The sequence below is a fragment of the Pelobates fuscus genome, chromosome 8 (assembly GCF_036172605.1).
Source record: "Pelobates fuscus isolate aPelFus1 chromosome 8, aPelFus1.pri, whole genome shotgun sequence".
Lineage (NCBI taxonomy): Eukaryota > Metazoa > Chordata > Amphibia > Anura > Pelobatidae > Pelobates > Pelobates fuscus.
The window spans coordinates 65737353-65755698 of record NC_086324.1 but is presented as its reverse complement, the minus strand read 5'-3'; the positions used below and the strand labels follow the sequence as shown (position 1 = coordinate 65755698).

General features: G+C 41.3%; 1 protein-coding gene across 1 annotated transcript in view; it reads left to right on the top strand.

Moving 5' to 3' along the window:
• The first annotated feature begins 3098 nt into the window (after positions 1–3098).
• The window catches only part of ABCA12 (ATP binding cassette subfamily A member 12), a 154841-nt gene continuing 139593 nt past the window's right edge, over positions 3099–18346 (top strand). The window contains exons 1-7 of the mRNA XM_063429419.1: positions 3099–3249; positions 3559–3865; positions 4888–5002; positions 12889–13218; positions 13485–13554; positions 15427–15561; positions 16520–16666. Of these exons, the coding sequence (XP_063285489.1) occupies positions 3099–3249; positions 3559–3865; positions 4888–5002; positions 12889–13218; positions 13485–13554; positions 15427–15561; positions 16520–16666 (1255 nt within the window). The remainder of the gene's footprint in view (positions 3250–3558; positions 3866–4887; positions 5003–12888; positions 13219–13484; positions 13555–15426; positions 15562–16519; positions 16667–18346) is intronic.

Genomic DNA, 18346 nt, shown 5'->3' with positions numbered 1-18346 from the left:
ACTGACACACACATTCACTGACACACACACACTCACTCACATTCACTGACACTCACATTCACTCACATTCACTGATACACACACTCACACACACATACACACTCACTGACATTCACTGACACACACAATTATTTATATTATTATTTATTTTTAAAAATGTAAATCCACCCAGCCTCCCTACATTTGGGATAGCTGGGTGGATTTCTCACCTTGGGTCCAGTGGGGCTGCTGGGCAGGGAGGTGGCTGGACGTGCAGGCAGGCGGGCGGCAAGGGAGCACTTTCCCCTGAGCTCTCTGCTCAGCTCCCTTGTGTGCCGCAGAGTTATGCCCAGAGCCGGAATATGACATCATATGTCCCGGCATCATTGCGGGTCGCGCGAGGGAGCTGAGCAGAGAGCTCAGGGGAAAGTTCTCCCTCACCGCCCGCCCAGGAAACCACTGTCTGGCTGCACCAGGGGAGCCCAAAGGTGGCCAGCTGGCCAGCTCTTGGACTCCCATAAAACATGGCAAACAAGGTATTTGCCTGGGCATTTGGGGGCGTTTTTTGCCGCCCCCTGGAAATTTCCGCCCAAGGCAAATGCCTTGTTTGCCTCGTTGTAGATACATCCCTGCCACCGCTCCAGGTCTGCAGCCCCTTCTGTAAATCTGAAAACTTACTCTGAATGAACAGTCTACATGAGTTGTCAGTGTAAGGTTAGACAGGGCAGATGGTAAACACACTACAGGCAGCAGAGATCACTCCCACAGCACAACCTCATTCTTCACAGCAGAAAAATACCGGTCATTGCATTGCCATTATTTACAATATACCGGTACTGGCTGGGCAGCCCAAATACCGACTGTGCCGGTAAAATGCAAATTCCTGTCCTAATGTGTTTTACACCCCACCTCCTATAGAATGTAAGCTCGATTGAGCAGGGTCCTCTTCAACCTATTGTTCCCGTAAGTTTCAGAAGGAAAGAAAGTGGAATAGAGGGTCCACTTGCATATAGCAGGTGGGAACTCAAATCCACTGGGCAATACCTCCTAGGTAAAGTGTCACATAAATTAGGGTAAATAAACCTTTATTGGAAAATAATGAATAACACCAGAATATTGTGTAGAACAGGTTTATTCACCCTAATTTATGTGACGCTTTAGCTAGGAGGTATTGCCCAGTGGATTTGAGTTCCCACCTGCTATATGCTAGTGGACCCTCTATTCCACTTTCTTTCCTTCTGATTATTGTACCTGGGGTTAAGCCCCTTATACCTCCTGTAACCCCTTTTGGGTATTGGTGGTGGATTTTGTCCACTTCCTATTCCCTTTCTTTTTTTCCCGTAAGTTTATTTGTAATTGTCCTATTTATAGTTAAATCCCCTCTCATAATATTGTAAAGCGCTACGGAATCTGTTGGCGCTATATAAATGGCAATAATAATAATAATAATAATAATAACCCTAGCTCAAATTTGAGCACTTACTAAACATAAATAACTTCCCTTACTAATCCAGGGTTGTAAACTAACAAGCCCAGCAAAATAAACATAGGTTTCACCAACCTTTAGCACTTTCCCAGGACTGCTACTCTGCACAGGCCTGCTACCAGCAGGTCAAATTGTATCTCCTCCCTTTCTGCTCTGAGGCCTGCTATTTAAAGCCTCAGCAGTTGCTAATTAGGGCAGGTCAAGGAGTACAGGCGATAAGAGATTTTGGGTCCTAAATACCTTCCTTCTACTACTCTCTCATTAGGGCAGGTCAAGGAGTACAGGCTATAAGAGGTTTTGGGTCCTAAATACCTTCCTTCTACTACTCTCCTATTAGGGCAGGTGAAGGAGTACAGGCTATAAGAGATTTTGGGTACTAAATACCTTCCTTCTACTACTCTCCCATAAAATAAAAATATAGACTTTGTTCTGTGTTTCGTATCATCTAGGTATGGAGTTTGCTTAAAAGGACACTCCAGGCACCCAGACCACTTCTGCCCATTGGGTGCCAACTCCCACTACTCCTAACCCTGCAAGTGTAATTATTGCAGTTTTTTATAAACTGCAATAATTACATTGCACGGTTAACTCCCCCTCTAGTGGCTGTCTACTAGACAGCCACTAGAGGGAACTTCCTGATTTATAGCATGCGCATTAGGCCTCCTAGACTGTGTTTCTGACCCTATAGTGCTCCTTTAAACAGCTGAATTTAAGAGGATTGTTTACTAGCCAAGCATAACATATCAATATTAAATCCTTTCTTTAACAAAAGCAAAGCAAGGTAAAAATTAATTTTGTTTGTAAATCCCTACTTATCGTCCCTTTACATTAAAGGATCACTATAGTGTCAGGAAAACAAAGCTGTTTTCCTGACACTATAGTGCTCTGAGGGTCCTCCTCCCGTGGCACTGAAGCGGTTAAAGACCCTTTTGCCACTTACCTTAATCCAGCGCCGGGCTCTGGCGCTGGAGACCTCTCCTCCCTGTCCGCCGTCAGCTCCCCCGTCCAACGTCACTGGAGCCGAATGCGCGTGTGTGTCAAATGCTGCGCGCGCATTCAATGTGTCCATAGGAAAGCATTTCTCAATGCTTTCCTATGGACGCTCTGCGCAATGGAGGCGAAATTCACCTCCAGCGTAGCAAATGCACCTCTAGTGGCTGTCCGGAAGACAAAAATAGGAGTAAGAGAATAACAGAAGACAGGATACCTTTGTTGGTGCAAAACATCATTATCACTAATGGGTTATGCTACTCACAAGATAAAGTGACTGAAAAGTCACAAAAATTGTTAACAGTGGAAAAGAACATGAGAATTAATAATTCATGTCAGAAAAAAAAATCCAGAATTGTGCAGATTATTCAGAGATACATTTTCCTCTTTGAGTACACTACAGGATGTTTTTGCATTAGGAACCTGAAATGCTCTATATAGTTTGGTATATCTTTATTTAGTACACAGATGTGATTTGTATACGGATGGATACTTCACTTTGACACTTTATAAGTGTTTCTAAATACATTTACTTTGAATTCCTGCACTATGTTGCCTTTCTTTCATTGCATGATATCTCTCTATCTAATAAATCTATCTTTTTATCTTTACAGTAAATTCCCTCACTTTTGCTAACGTTAATATGCCTAGAATAAAAATGCTTGGAAATATTGCTGGTGTGTTATCAAGCTTGCTTTCTTGTGTGGATTACAACCGTGTCCATCCCATGAGTAGTGTAAATGAGATGCTGGTGAAGGCACAAAAGCTGCAAGACACTAACGAACTGTTTGCAGGTAACAAAAGGAAGTCTTAAGAGACAAAATATGAAAGTGAAATTTTTCTGTGGACCAGGCAGTTTGTATTTAACCATTATTAGTAAAAAAAAATCAAGGTGAATTACATATTTAACGTCAAAATAGCCAAGTTAGAAACATTCTCTAAGTGTTATATTTAGAACAATAGGTTAATTCTGAGATGGACTAGCACTTGTTATTTTTTTATGTCATTGTCCCAGCTATTGTCTATGAATACAAATGATAACTGAAATTAAATTCATATATATATTTTTTCATTAAATTATTTTTCCCACCCCCATTCCACAGCTGTTACATTCGATCTCCCCTCTGGAACTAGCCAAAAGAAAAGAGCTGCCTCTGGGACATCAACTTTGCCCAAGCAAATTAAATACAGCATCAGCATGCGTTCACTGCTATCACAAGACACAAGTTTTATCAGAGATCCTAACTGGATTACATGGCCACACAACTCTATAAATTTGTATAGTCGAAGCTTTGTCTACCTACAGGAAAACATTGAAAGAGCCATTGTTGAAATGCAGACAAACAAGAGTTTGGATGATGTAGCTGCACAGTACCAGCCTATGCCATTCCCCTGTTACAGCAAAGATGGGTATGTGCATGGATACACTGACATAGAAAAAATATAGCTACAAAACATAAACAAAGTTGGGACTTAGTCATGTTCATAAGCAAATACTTGGGGAGTGAAAGTTCACTGGGGTATTTGTAATTATGATGTCCATCTTTTAGCAATGATGATCAGCGGCATATGCTAGAACAGTGATGTTGAGCATTTTGTGAGCCCAAGTACCTAAACTGCAACACAAAACTAACGTATTTATCTCAAAATGCCAACACTGCAATTAAACCTGAAAACTGATGATTGTTTTAAACACTTCACACAATTATTTTTTTTTAGTTTTAAGGAGGTTTCAATGATATAAACAGTTTTTAATGAAAATATTTTTTTTGTCATCAAGTCTAATAAATAAAAAAAAACACCATACTCATTATAAAAAAATAAAAATAAATAAGGGATCTATTTACTAAAATTTAAATGTGGTACATTGGTTATGGAATTGCAACATCTAGTTTAGAAAAGCTGAAGTGAAGGAAATCCCTTATTCAAATCTTTTTTCATAAACCTTTTATAATTCTCTGGCTAATTAACCTGTAACAATAAAACTTATATCTGTCAGTCAGTGTACCCAGCAGCTGACATGAACAATATATAATATATATATCTCACATCACACATCATTTGCTTGAGCAGTCAAGTGCACTGGAAGCTGTCGATGTGATGAAGTTTTGACTCGCATGCTAACTGAGAGGCTTCTGTGTGCCTGCTGTGGCACACATGCCATTGCTTTGTTATTGCTGTGCTAGAAGGTTTATAAGGTTAATAACTAAGACACCTTGCAAATTCAGTACACTTTCACAATAAACACTAAGAAGAAAACTAAACCGGTAAACACATTCCAACTTTTGTATAATTTATCTTTTTGTTATTAATATTATAATTATTTACCAATAAATTATGGGTGTGTCAATATTCACAGATCTAGAGATTTACAATATGGTACAAAAAAGAAACTTATAGAAAACACTTTTTTTATTTTTCTGTCTTCACAGCTTCCTCTACAGCATATCCTTCTCACTGCCCAGTGGATTCATGATCATTTGGGTTCTTTTTATCGCTGCCTTTATAAAAAGACTTGTGCATGAGAAAGAGCTGAGACTGCATGAGGTAAGGTGAAAGAAAGCCCATAATTAGTCAGTGCACTACATGAAGAAACTTAAAGCTGTCTTCAGAAGCACGTAAAGGTACATGAAACAACAACATTATGTGTCCACATAAAAGAAGGCTAACTGTTTCAAGAAGCATTGATAAAGTTGTGCATGGTACTGTGTAGTAATTGTACTGGCCAGAATTAGCCTTTCTCTCGTGCTAAATGTTTGAATCATAACTAGAGGAGTACAGTCCACAATCTGGTTTCAGATATGTGAGTCTACTGTCATCGTATTCCCTTCCTAATAATTGAAATAACGATTCGAAAAACTAAATTCTGTCATGATATAATCACTTCATTCCTCTATCATGGCACTGGACACCCCAATAAAACTGTTAAGTTTGTGAAAAAAATAAACTTTTAAAAGAGCTTAGTGGTGTATTATAGTGATGTCGCGAACATAACATTTTCGGTTCGCAAAAGTTTACTCAATGATGACAAATATGGGGCGGACCGAACAGCGCATATGTTCACAGTCCGTGGCGAACGCGAACAAGCGATGTTCGCCGGAAAACTATTCGCCAGCGAACAGTTTGGCACATCACTAGTGTATTACCAAAACCATTAACGGATTTATTTTACCAACCATTGTTAACAGGAGTAGTCCCAGAAGATTAGAAGTTAGCGAATGTTGTACCCATTCACAAAAAAGGTAGTAGGGAGGAGTCAGGCAACTATAGGCCAGTAGGCTTTACTTCAGTAGCGGGGAAAGTGATGGAAACCATGTTAAAGGATAGGATTGTTGAACATCTAAAATCACATGGATTTCAAGATCAGAGACAACATGGGTTTACTTCAGGGAGATCATGCCAAATTAATCTTGTAGATTTTTTTGATTGGGTATCTAAGATAATAGATCGGAGTGGTGCAGTGGACATTGCTTACCAATATTTCAGTAAGGCTTTTGACATTGTTTCACATAGAAGGCTCATGAATAAACTACAATCTTTACATTTAGATTCCAATATTGTTGAATGGGTTCATGTCAGGATTACAAGTTAATCCAGCACGCAGAACTGTGTCACACCTAGGAGTAAGGATAACGTATAGCCGGACCTTAGAATGGCAGGACTTAATGTATCCAAGAATAGTCAAAATACTTGCCGAAGTCAGGAACATAGAATCAGACACAACGATGAGGGAAAGCCAAAAGTCAAGGATACCAGAATTCAGGGAAGTCAAAACAAAGCCAAAGTCAAATACCAGAAAATCAAGATAAGGAACGCACTTTTGGATTACCATCAGGATTAAACCATGACAGGGCAATGAGCAAAAAGAGAATTTAATTTAAATACCCCTCCTGTGGATCCGATTGGCTGTAACTGGCCTTTGACCCCAAGAGCAATTACCAGGTTTCCATGTGCATGATTGCTGCTCAGCACAAACCCTCCCGCGGATCTAATTGGCCATGACCAGCCTTTGACCCCAAAAGCAATTACCAGGTTCCCATGTGTATGATTGCTGCTCGGCACAAATTTTCCTGTCAGGAAGGTAATGCTGCTCAGCATAACTTTTCCTGTCAGGATGGTAATGCTGCTCAGCATAACTTTTCCTATCAGGACGGTAAATGCCATTTTATTTGCGGATGCATACGTGACAGTTAGGCAGTGGCTGAGTGACAGGCAACAGAGGTTGTAGTCAATGGAGTATATTCAAAGCAAGGTCCAGTTACCAGTGGGTACCTCGTGGATCTGTACTTGGACCCATTTTCTTTAATAATTTTTATGTGATATTGCAGAAGGTTTTGATGGTAAGATATGTCTGTTTGCTATTGATACCAAGATTTGCAACATGGTTGATGTTCCAGGAGGGATAAGCCAAATGATTTAGCTAGAAAAATTGTCAGAACTGTGGCAACTGACATTTAATGTGGATTGCAAGATAATGCATCTTGGGCAGGGGTCAAGTCCTGGGGAAAAAAGTGTGGGAACTCACCCAAGATTCCCGCCCCCACCCTTAAAAAAAAAAAAAAAAAAAAATTACACTCTTATGCATATAGTGCAGTGCATGTATAATGCATGTAGTGTGTTTGTAGTGAATGCAGAGTATGAATAATGAATGTAGTGTGTTTGTTTTGAGTGCAGTGTGTGTATAATGAATGTAGTGTGTTTGTAGTGAGTGCAGAGTGTGTATAATGAAAGTAGTGTGTTTGTAGTGAGTGCAGAGTGTGTATAATGAATGTTGTGTGTTTGTAGTGAGTGCAGTGTGTATAATGAATGTAGTGTGTTCGTAGTGAGTGCAGTGTGTATAATGAATGTAGTGTGCTTGTAGTGAGTGCAGAGTGTGTATAAGGAATGCAGTGTGTTTGTAGTGAATGCAGAGTGTGCATAGTGAATGTAGTGTGTAGTGAGTGCAGAGTGTTTATAATGAATACAGAGTGTGTATAATGAATGCAGAGTGTGTATGGTGAATGTAGTGTGTGTAGTGAGTACAGTATGTATAGTGAATGTAGTGTGTTTGTAGTGAGTGCAATGTGTGTATAATGAATGCAGTGTGTGTAGCGAATGTAGTGTGTTTGTAGTGAGTGCAGAGTGTGTATAATGAATGCAGAGTGTGTTTGTAATGAGTGCAGAGTGTGTATAATGCATGTAGTGTGTTTGTAGTAAGTGCAGATTGTGTATAATGAATGCAGTGTGTGTGCTGGATGAAGTGTGTGTGTGCTGGATGATGTGTGTGTGCTGGATGAAGTGTGTGTGTGGTGGATGACGTGTGTGTGTGTGTGCTGCATGATGTGTGTGTGTGTGTGTGTGTGTGCTGGATGATGTGTGTGTGTGTGTGTTGGATGATGTGTGTGTGTGTGTGCTGGATGATGTGTGTGTGTGTGTGTTGGATGATGTGTGTGTGTTGGATTGTGTGTGTGTGTGTGCGCAGGGTGATGTGTGTGTGTGTTGGATTGTGTGTGTGTGTTGGATGATGTGTGTGTGTGTGTTGGATGATGTGTGTGTTGGATTGTGTGTGTTGGATTGTGTGTGTGTATTGGATGATATGTGTGTGTGTGTGTTGGATTGTGTCTGTGTGTTGGATTGTGTGTGTGTGTGTGTGTGTGTTGGAGTGTGTGTGTGTGTGCTGGATGATGTGTGTGTTGGATGATGTGTGTGTGTGTTGGATTGTGTGTGTGTGTGCTGGATGATGTGTGTGTGTGTGTTGGATGATGTGTGTGTGTGTGTGCTGGATGATGTGTGTGTGTGTGTTGGATGATGTGTGTGTGTGTGTGTGTGTGTGTTGGATGATGTGTGTGTGTGTGTGTGTGTGTGTTGGATTGTGTGTGTGTGTGCTGGATGATGGGGGGGAGCATTTTTTTATTTTTTACTTTATGTGTTTATATTTTTTATTTTATTTTATTCCCCCCTTTTATTCCCCCCTCCCTGCTTCTTACCTTGTCAGGGAGGGGGAGATCGCCTGGTGGTCCAGTGGAGGGAAGCAGCCGCTGCACACAGGGGCCATCACACGCTGTGTTCCCTCTCCAGCTCTATCTCTCGCGTAACCTGTGGCAACGCTCTGACAGCCGCGGGTCTCGCGAGAGATAGAGCTGGAGAGGGAACACAGCGTGTGATGGCCCCTGTGTGCAGGTAGCAGGGCAGGTCCTGCAGGATCACTAGCGGGAATGGCGTTCCTGCTTTGGAAAAAGTGCAGGAATGCCGTTCCCATGAGTTCCTGCAGGACTCGAGCCCTGATCTTGGGCATAAAAACCCAAGAGCACAGTATAGAATATTCGATACAGTACTAACCTGAACATCTGAGGAAAGGGATTTTGGAATAATTATTTCAGATGACTTAAAGGTAGGCAGACAATGTAATAGAGCAGCAGGACATGCTAGCAGATTGCTTGGTTGCATAGAGAGAGGTATTAGCAGTAGAAAGAGAGAAGTCATCATGCCATTGTACAGAACACTGGTGAGACCTCACTTGGAGTATTGTACGCAGTACTGGCAGGGAGGGCGCGTCCATAAGGTGGCACAGACGGCTGCCTTAGGGCGCACCGGCTCTGGGGGCGCAAAATTCCAGTGACCAGCAGGAGGGAAGTGCTCCCTCCTGCCTGGTCACCTCCTGGATCCCCGGAGCGGCGCGGCGTGCGGCTGAACTGAATTAGGAGGCGGCGAGGGAGCTCTGATCTCTTTGACCGGCTCCCTCCCAGTGTTCTCCCCCTCCCCTCCCTCCCTGCCTCCCAGTGTTCTCCCCCTCCCCTCCCTCCCTCCCTCCCTCCCTCCCAGTGTTCTCCCCCTCCCCTCCATCCCTCCCTCCCAGTGTTCTCCCCCTCCCCTCCCTCCCTCCCTCCCTCCCAGTGTTCTCCCCCTCCCCTCCCTCCCTCCCAGTGTTCTCCCCCTCCCCTCCCTCCCTCCCAGTGTTCTCCCCCTCCCCTCCCTCCCTCCCAGTGTTCTCCCCCTCCCCTCCCTCCCTCCCAGTGTTCTCCCCCTCCCCTCCCTCCCAGTGTTCTCCCCCTCCCCTCATCCCTCCCAGTGTTCTCCCCCTCCCCTCCTCCCTCCCAGTGTTCTCCCCCTCCCTCCCTCCCAGTGTTCTCCCCCTCCCTCCCTCCCAGTGTTCTCCCCCTCCCCTCCCTCCCTCCCTCCCAGTGTTCTCCCCCTCCCCTCCCTCCCAGTGTTCTCCCCCTCCCCTCCCTCCCTCCCTCCCTCCCAGTGTTCTCCCCCTCCCTCCCAGTGTTCTCCCCCTCCCCTCCCTCCCTCCCTCCCAGTGTTCCCCCCCTCCCTCCCTCCCTCCCTCCCAGTGTTCTCCCCCTCCCCTCCCCCCTCCCAGTGTTCTCCCCTTCCCTCCCAGTGTTCTCCCCCTCCCCTCCCCCTCCCAGTGTTCTCCCCCTCCCTCCCAGTGTTCTCCCCCTCCCATCCCTCCCAGTGTTCTCCCCCTCCCTCCCTCCCAGTGTTCTCCCCCTCCCATCCCTCCCAGTGTTCTCCCCCTCCCATCCCTCCCAGTGTTCTCCCCCTCCACTCCCTCCCAGTGTTCTCCCCCTGCCTCCCAGTGTTCTCCCCCTCCCCTCCCCCTCCCTCCCAGTGTTCTCCCCCTTCCCTCCCTCCCAGTGTTCTCCCCCTGCCTCCCAGTGTTCTCCCCCTCCCCTCCCCCTCCCTCGCAGTGTTCTCCCCCTTCCCCCCCTTCCAGTGTTCTCCCCCTCCCCTCCCAGTGTTTTCCCCCTCCCTCCCAGTGTTCTCCCCCTCCCTCCCTCCCTCCCTCCCAGTGTTCTCCCCCTCCCCTCCCCCCTCCCAGTGTTCTCCCCCTCCCCTCCCTCCCAGTGTTCTCCCCCTTCCCTCCCTCCCAGTGTTCTCCCCCTCCCCTCCCTCCCAGTGTCCCCCCCTCCCCTCCTTCCCAGTGTTCTCCCCCTCCCCTCCCTCCCTCCCAGTGTTCTCCCCCTTCCCTCCCTCTGATCTCTCTGACCGGCTCCCTCGCGCGCCTTTTGCTGATGCCGCGGGAGCCGGAATATGACGTCATATTCCGGCTCCCGCGGCATCAGAAAACAGCCTGCGAGGGAGCCGGTCAGAGAGATCAGAGCTCCCTCGCCGCCTCCTAATTCAGTTCAGCCGCACGCCTCCCAGCAGCCCCACTGGACCACCAATGAGAGACCCACGCCAGCTCTCCAGGTAGGGAGGCTGGGTGGGACATTTAAATTTAATTTAGATTATTAATTACTGTGTGTGCATGTGAGTGTGAGTGTGTATGTCAGTGTGTATGTGTGTGAGTGAGTGTGTGTGTGTCTGTCAGTGTGTGTGTAAGTGTGTCTGAGTTTGTGTGTGAGTGAGTGTGTCTGTCGGTGTGTGTGAGTGTGTATGTCAGTGTGTATGTGTGTCTGTGAGTTTGTGTGTGTCTGTCAGTGTGTGTGTGTTAGTGAGTTTAAGCATGAGTGGGATAGGCATAAAGCTATCCTATATGTACAAAATAACAATGAATAGGCGCTCACTAAAATACTAAGGTGGAAGGCAGCAGTAAACCAGCAAGTATTCCCAATCCTTGCTAAATTATAAAGATGTGAGAGAGAAAGGTAGGTAAACCGTGCCAAAAAGGAAAAGTGTATTAAACAAATTCATGCAAATACATACACTATATGAAGTCCACTGAAATCAGATAGGAAAGGGTAATAGTACAGTATGTCGGGTATTAAAACAATTTATAATCCAATAAAATGCTAACTCACACTTTTTTGAGCTGCTAAGAGCTCTGCTGTTTAGCGCGTGGATGGTACAATCCCCATCTTAGGATACATAGAAATTTCTTGTACGGGACATCCAATTCTCAGTGGTCAAATATATAAGAGAAACAGAGAAAAAAAGAACCAATGGCACAGTATTTTGTAAATAATATAAAATGTAAAAAAGGTAGATGTAGCGGAATGTATTAAGCCTGTCCTATAACATACATGTGTGACTGTATTCGGTTATTGTATACATGTATTTCTGTATGATTTCGTATGTGGGTTCGGTAGTTTCATGGGAATGAAACTACCGAACCATGAGACCACCACAGCGAGAAGTGTGCGCCTCGTTAGGCGTTCACACTTCTCGCAAACCACAACTGTAACTATAATTGCTAATGCCTGGGTGGTCGCTGTTCGGTATACGAACCACGTGCGGCGGCCATCTTACGCATAAAAATCTCAGCGGTGTTTGGTCGTCGAGTGTCTGGAACTCAAATTGGACACTCAAACAATCGAACACCGCTGAGACCTCCAGAGCTCCATAACTACCGAACGGAGGGACCTAACGAATCCCCATTCGGTAGAAACAAAGTACCGAACGAGGGAACTATGATACAGGTGAATTCAAGTGTGGATGGCTAGGATTAATGTATGTTTTTACTGCCGAACGGAGACTGGCCGCAGGGCCCAAACGCATGGAACTCTTTTCGGATACCACCTCGTGTGCGGTCGGTCAAACTTCATCCTCCACCTAACTACCGAACCCCTGGTCCGATCTGGGTGAATTTTGGATATATTATTCACCCAGATCAGGGCTACCTGGCGGTACCCTAATATTGATGCTAGGTACTAGTTTAGGGGTACATCCAGGTTTGGGGTAATGTACAGTATAAGTTAAGGGGATTATGAGTCACTCTCTTGAGTTACTCTCTTAATTGATGTAAATCCCTCCCTTGCATGGGAGCATGCTTTATAAGGAACCCTGGAATAAAGATTGTCAGTTCTGCTCCTGAAACTGTGTGTCGTCCAGTTATTGGGATTGCTGTTGGGATATTGCTGTGTTACTTTGCCTGCTGGAAACTCTGCCTGTGGATTTACAATTGCCTTGTTCCTGAGCCTCACTGGGATCGTAAGTGGAGAATAGCTGTGGGATATCAGCTCTCCGCTACAGTAGATATCCTACTTACAATTTCCAGAGCAATGTCATCAAACCATACATTAGTGGATCCCATATAGTGTATGTATTTGCATGAATTTGTTTAAGACACTTTTCCTTTTTGGTGTGGTTTACCTACCTTTCTCTCTCACATAAGGCTATCCTGGACTTTAGATAAGGCTAGGGACTAATTAAAGTATTTAGAAAATTGGGCAGACTAGATGGGCCAAACGGTTCTTATCTGCCATCACATTCTATGTTTCTATGTTTCTAAAGTGTCCCTCAGTCACTCATAGTTTCTGGGGTTTGAGGGCCATAGAGAAACAAAGGGCATGGCATCTGAAAGATAGCACAATAATGCATATTGTGTCTGCATCTCTTTTCTAGAATAGTATAATAATGACCATCCACACCTTTGTTATAATGTTCCTTAGTAGAATTGCATAGCTAACACTAAAAGACATACATGTAATATCATTCTGTATTCATCATAATTTACTTTTTGTTAATTAATATTTAATGAAGGTTTTCTTTTTTTTTTTTGCCCACAGTATATGAAGATGATGGGAGTGAACTCCTGCAGCCACTTTTTTGCCTGGTTAATTGAGAGCCTGATTTTTCTAATTTTAACTGTCATCATCCTTGTGCTGATCCTGAAATATGGCAATATCTTTCCAAACAGCAATGGATTTATTCTTTTCCTATTTTTCCTGGATTATATTCTAACATTGATTGCCTTGAGTTACCTTATTAGTGTCTTCTTCCACAACACTAATGTGGCTGCATTGAGTGGCAGCTTAATATATATCAGTGCGTTTTTTCCATACATCGCAGTGATGTCAAGAGGAAATTCTATATCGTTTGCTGGGAAGAGTTTGTTGGTGAGTTTGCTGTTACAAATGGATACAGGTTTCAAACTCCATAGAAAGGAGTGTCTAATGTATTTAAAAATTTACTTTCAAAACATTGGCAAAATAATCATTTGGACAATAATTTCAGTTGTGCTTATTTGTGATAATATATCAGTACCAAAACAATGTGTAATTGTTTATCCTGTCAACCTCTAGCTCTTCTTCCAAAAAACAAACCTGTTGATTTTTTTAGGATTACATGCCAGTATATTAAATTCTTGTCTTTTTCTTTTTAGTGCTTGTTGTCTCCTACAGCGCTGAGCTATGGAGTTCGGTATATTGCGTATTATGAACAACAAAATATGGGTGAGTTCCAGTGTAATTGCAAACTTTTAATTGTGGCAAGTGAAGCAACAAGGGTCTCAAGTATGTTAGAAAGGGCACGGCCCCAATGTCCAAATGGGTTTACTCAAATGTTATATGTTGCTGTTGTCATTATCTGGGCCCTAAAGACCATAGGCCAACATGGAATATCCTTTTAATTTAGTGTTGGGGTTTGGTAACTCTCCGTAACATGCAGATCTTAATAGTTAATGGTCCCTCTTTGGAATAAAGTCCAGAAAGAACAGACTGCCATTCATCCTTAAAGGGTTACATAATGAACTAACTATGTGTCATATGAGTTCTTAAGATGGACATGCATGTTCCTGACATTTTTAAAATGTACAACAATAATAACTAAAGGGACACTATAGTCACCTGAACAACTTTAGCTTAATGAAGCAGTTTTGGTGTATAGAACATGCCCCTGCAGCCTCACTGCTCAATCCTCTGCCATTTAGGAGTTAAATCCCTTTGTTTATGAACCCTAGTCACACCTCCCTGCATGTGACTTGCACAGCCTTCCATAAAGACGTCCTGTAAAGAGAGCCCTATTTAGGCTTTCTTTATTGCAAGTTCTGTTTAATTAAGATTTTCTTATCCCCTGCTATGTTAATAGCTTGCTAGTTCCTGCAAGAGCCTCCTGTATGTGATTAAAGTTCAATTTAGAGATTGAGATACAATTATTTAAGGTTAATTACATCTGTTTGTAAGTGAAACCAGTTTTTTTTTCATGCAGGCTCTGTCAATCATAGCCAGGGGAAGTGTGGCTAGGGCTGCATAAACAGAAACAAAGTGATTTAATTCCTAAATGGCAGTGAATTGAGCAGTGAAATTTTAGGGGAATGATCTATACACCAAAACTGCTTTATTTAGCTAAAGTAATTTAGGTGACTATAGTGTTCCTTTAAGAAAAATAATACAAAGAGTACAATGAATTGTAAACACCTTAAAATAATCTTTCTTTTGTAATATACCATTTTATTTTTTTAATTAATGTATTTTGAATTATTTGAAAAAAATCACTTTGCTACCATTCCCACTCCACCTTTCTGGCATACATATTTATGCATCTTTATGCACCTGGTTAGATTGGTTGGATTTTCGCTTATCTGACCCAAATGCTTGTCATTTTGCAAATGGCCATTGCTTTTCAGAATCACCTGACAGAAAATTCTGCAGGTAGAAAACGCATACAATTTAAAAAGCATCATAAATTGCAAAATAATAAACACTGGGTCAGATTACTGAAAATCCAATTAAAGGTGTATAACTATGGCTGATATTCAAGGAGGGCTGGGAAAGGTAGGCAAGTATATTTAAAAAAAAATGTTTTTGGATTGTAAAAAATGAGACGGTATATTATAACATTAAATATAGTGACATTTTGATGACTGTGTTTAATGGTATCATCTGTAAATCAGCCATCAAATTAAAATTAGTTCTGTCTAGGGAGGATCCTGTGGTCTCACTGGAACCTCTTTACAGCTGTTTGCTGTACTCTGGTGCATGCACGAGAGTAAATGAGTGACTTCGTCCCCTGGCAGCTGAAGCACCAGGAGCACTAGAGGACCCACCAGAAGAGGATGGTGTTGCCCGCAAGGGACAGGTTCAGATAAGTAGAACTCAATTTTACCTCACTACCGGACCCCTAGCAGCGATGTCACCGTCGGGGGCCTTTGCAAATTATGGTGACAGTGCTGCTTTAAAGAGAATGTGTCATCTGCAAAAAATAAAATAGGTGTCAACATGTAATGTTACTGTTCTACTATCCTATATTTGTATGACAGATGTAGTTTCAAGATTAGAATATAGTCACTTAACAACAGTTCTCTTTTTGTCTCTTTATCATTAAAGGAATTCAATGGAATAACATATATGAATCTCCCGTGATTAACGACACATTTAATTGTGGCTGGATATGCTGGATGATGTTAATAGACTCTTGTATTTACTTTGTTGTTGGAGCTTATATTCGGACAGTTTTTCCAGGTAGAAATCCACTGGATAAGATATAATGCAGATGTAGAGCAGCCAAGTCCAGCAGCATTCCTCTTTTATTATGTTTATGCTTATTTCATTTATGCATTGTATTATTTCATATATACATAATACTATTTAATATATATATATATATATATATATATGTACTAGTCATACAGATAGCAGTGATATGAGTTATTTTATTTTGCATACCAGTACACTTGTGGTCCTCAGCACTCAGTAGACTTGAGCAATTAGTTTTAAACTAATCACAAGTCGTACTAATATTGGGTGATCCCTGAGTTGTCTAAATAGTGTAACTCCAAATCGCCATATGACCAAATCATAAAGCAAACAAAAGGAGGAAGGAACAAGCCATTTTGTTTGTTTCATTATTTGGAATTCCATCTGTAGCACAAAAAAAAAAAAAAAAAAGAAGATGATTGATGGAAAAAAAATGATCGATGGTTGAAGACAACCACTAAATGTTAATTTTATTCAGCGTTCAAGTGAAACGTGTCCATTAAAGGAAAAAAATAAAGCTTGATAAAGACCTAGAATGTTCGAAACATTGCTGCTTTTGCCCCGATAAATCTGCTATTTCTGTTATCCCGGAGTGCCTAAACCATTATTTATTCTGCATATCTCTGAAGGGAGGCCTGACCAGCCCTGGCTTCAGAGCAAATGGGTTATTTGGTGAGTGTAGTATTCAGTACGTTTCTATTGGAAATTTAAAGTGAATTTTAAATTTTAGGACAAAAACAGCCAAATTGAAAACGTGGAAACCTTTTCAATTCAGTTATTTTGAGTTTAGAATTTAAAGTTCACTTTTAATTAATTTTGAATACCTGAAAATTCACACCTTGTCCAATAAACCTGCCATCCTCCCTATGCTGTTATACAAGTATAAACATTTTTAGTCAAGAAAGACACAGCTTTTAATTCCCGCTTCCTCATTGTCTTTTAGGAAAATATGGCACTAGCGCCCCCTGGTATTTCCCATTTATTCCATCTTACTGGCTGGGCTGGTGCGGATTATCCATGTGTTGTGCTAAGAAACCGAGTGGTTTGCAGTTGACAAATATGATATCAAAAGTTGAATCTAACAAAAATGGTGAGTATGAGTGAGACATGAAAACTACTACAAATATTGTTGTAAAATAAGTAATGTTGATCTTAAGAATTAAAACCACATTTCTGTTACACATGTGTAGTCACAGAAATTGATTTTCCCTCCTCTTTGGCTTTGGTAATATGGGCATGACTAAAGATAATGTGTAGGGTACTTGTTTGGCACTTGTACAATCAAATTTACAGGGAATACTTCTGTAGCTATTTATGGGGTAAATAATATAAAAAATAATATTTTATAAAAATTATCAAAACTTATTTAATAATTTTTATTAATATCAAAAATGTATATTTTGGCACTGTTTCCTCTTGATTGATCTAAAGCGAAGAGTTACCCACTATATTAACTCTTATAGAACCTGGAGTACATTTATTAGAGTATTTGTATTTCACACATTAATCACAACCAATTTTAAAAATATAATTGACAATAATTAATAATGATGATATGTAACATGTAACATGCAGGACATTAATCAGCGAATATTTAGGTATAACAATAAGTATAACATATGGCAACAATTATGGCACAATAACCACAATAAAGATCATTTCTAAATCACTTAAGGGTGATAAGATTGTTAGTCTACATAGAAATTACCCACCAGTAGGATCAGAATACTGAGTACAAGTTTTCAAGACATGAATAATTAAATAGCTTATTAGAAACAGTGTCCAGCATTCGATTCATTTCCAAAAGAGTTACATGCAAAAGTTACAAATAATTCCTCTAGAATTTAATCAACAGTTATTTTGACAATACTACAGAAATCTTTTAGCTCAGCTTTAGAGTCATAAAAGAACTAGATGCTGAGAGGCAGAATCACGTAGCTCCAAGTTGTAAAAACTAGATGCTGAAAGGCAGAATCACACAGAGAGAATCACGCAGCTCCAAGTCATAAAAACTAGATGCTGACAGTTTGCTAGAATCAGTACACAGTGAATTAACTCACTCACTGCTGGCTACAATTCTCACAGACTAAACACTTAAATATTGCAATAAAATATACAATGTTTCTCACACAAAGTCAACTTAACTATTCTATTCCATTCTGTAACCAAAAGAACATTTCTAAGTAATTGCTGCAGATAATTAACCTTTTCTTGATATTTCAAAGATAAGTCAGTATCTCTGGATAATAACTTAATATGCTAAACTTGGCAATTTACCAGCGATTTTATATATATATATATATGAAATCTGATCAGTATTATCCAGGTATATTTCTGCTTTTAGTAAAAAAAAATAAAAAAATATTAAATTAAATTAAAATAAATTAAACTAGCATACTTGCCAGTTTTCTTGGTAGAAAATTCTTAAGGTTATAGATATAATCCAAATGAATGGTTAATGTGAGTAAGTGTTTAGATAGAGAAATTGAGTAGAAATATAAAATAGTTCTATAAGATTTCTAAGTCAGAATTGATTTTGCTAACAAAGAAATTCAGTTGGAAAGGTGTGTCCAGAGTGTCCCTTTGTCTGGTCTGATCTAATGCTTTGGCGATATCTCTCCAAAACCTGGTCCCGCCTCTACCTACCTACCTATCTTGTGTCCACCCTAGAAACCTCTCCAATCTTATCTCCATCCCATGTAATTCTCCCTTTAAACCCTCCTTCCATTCTGCCCTCTGGAATGCACGCTCTGTGTGCAACATAACTAGA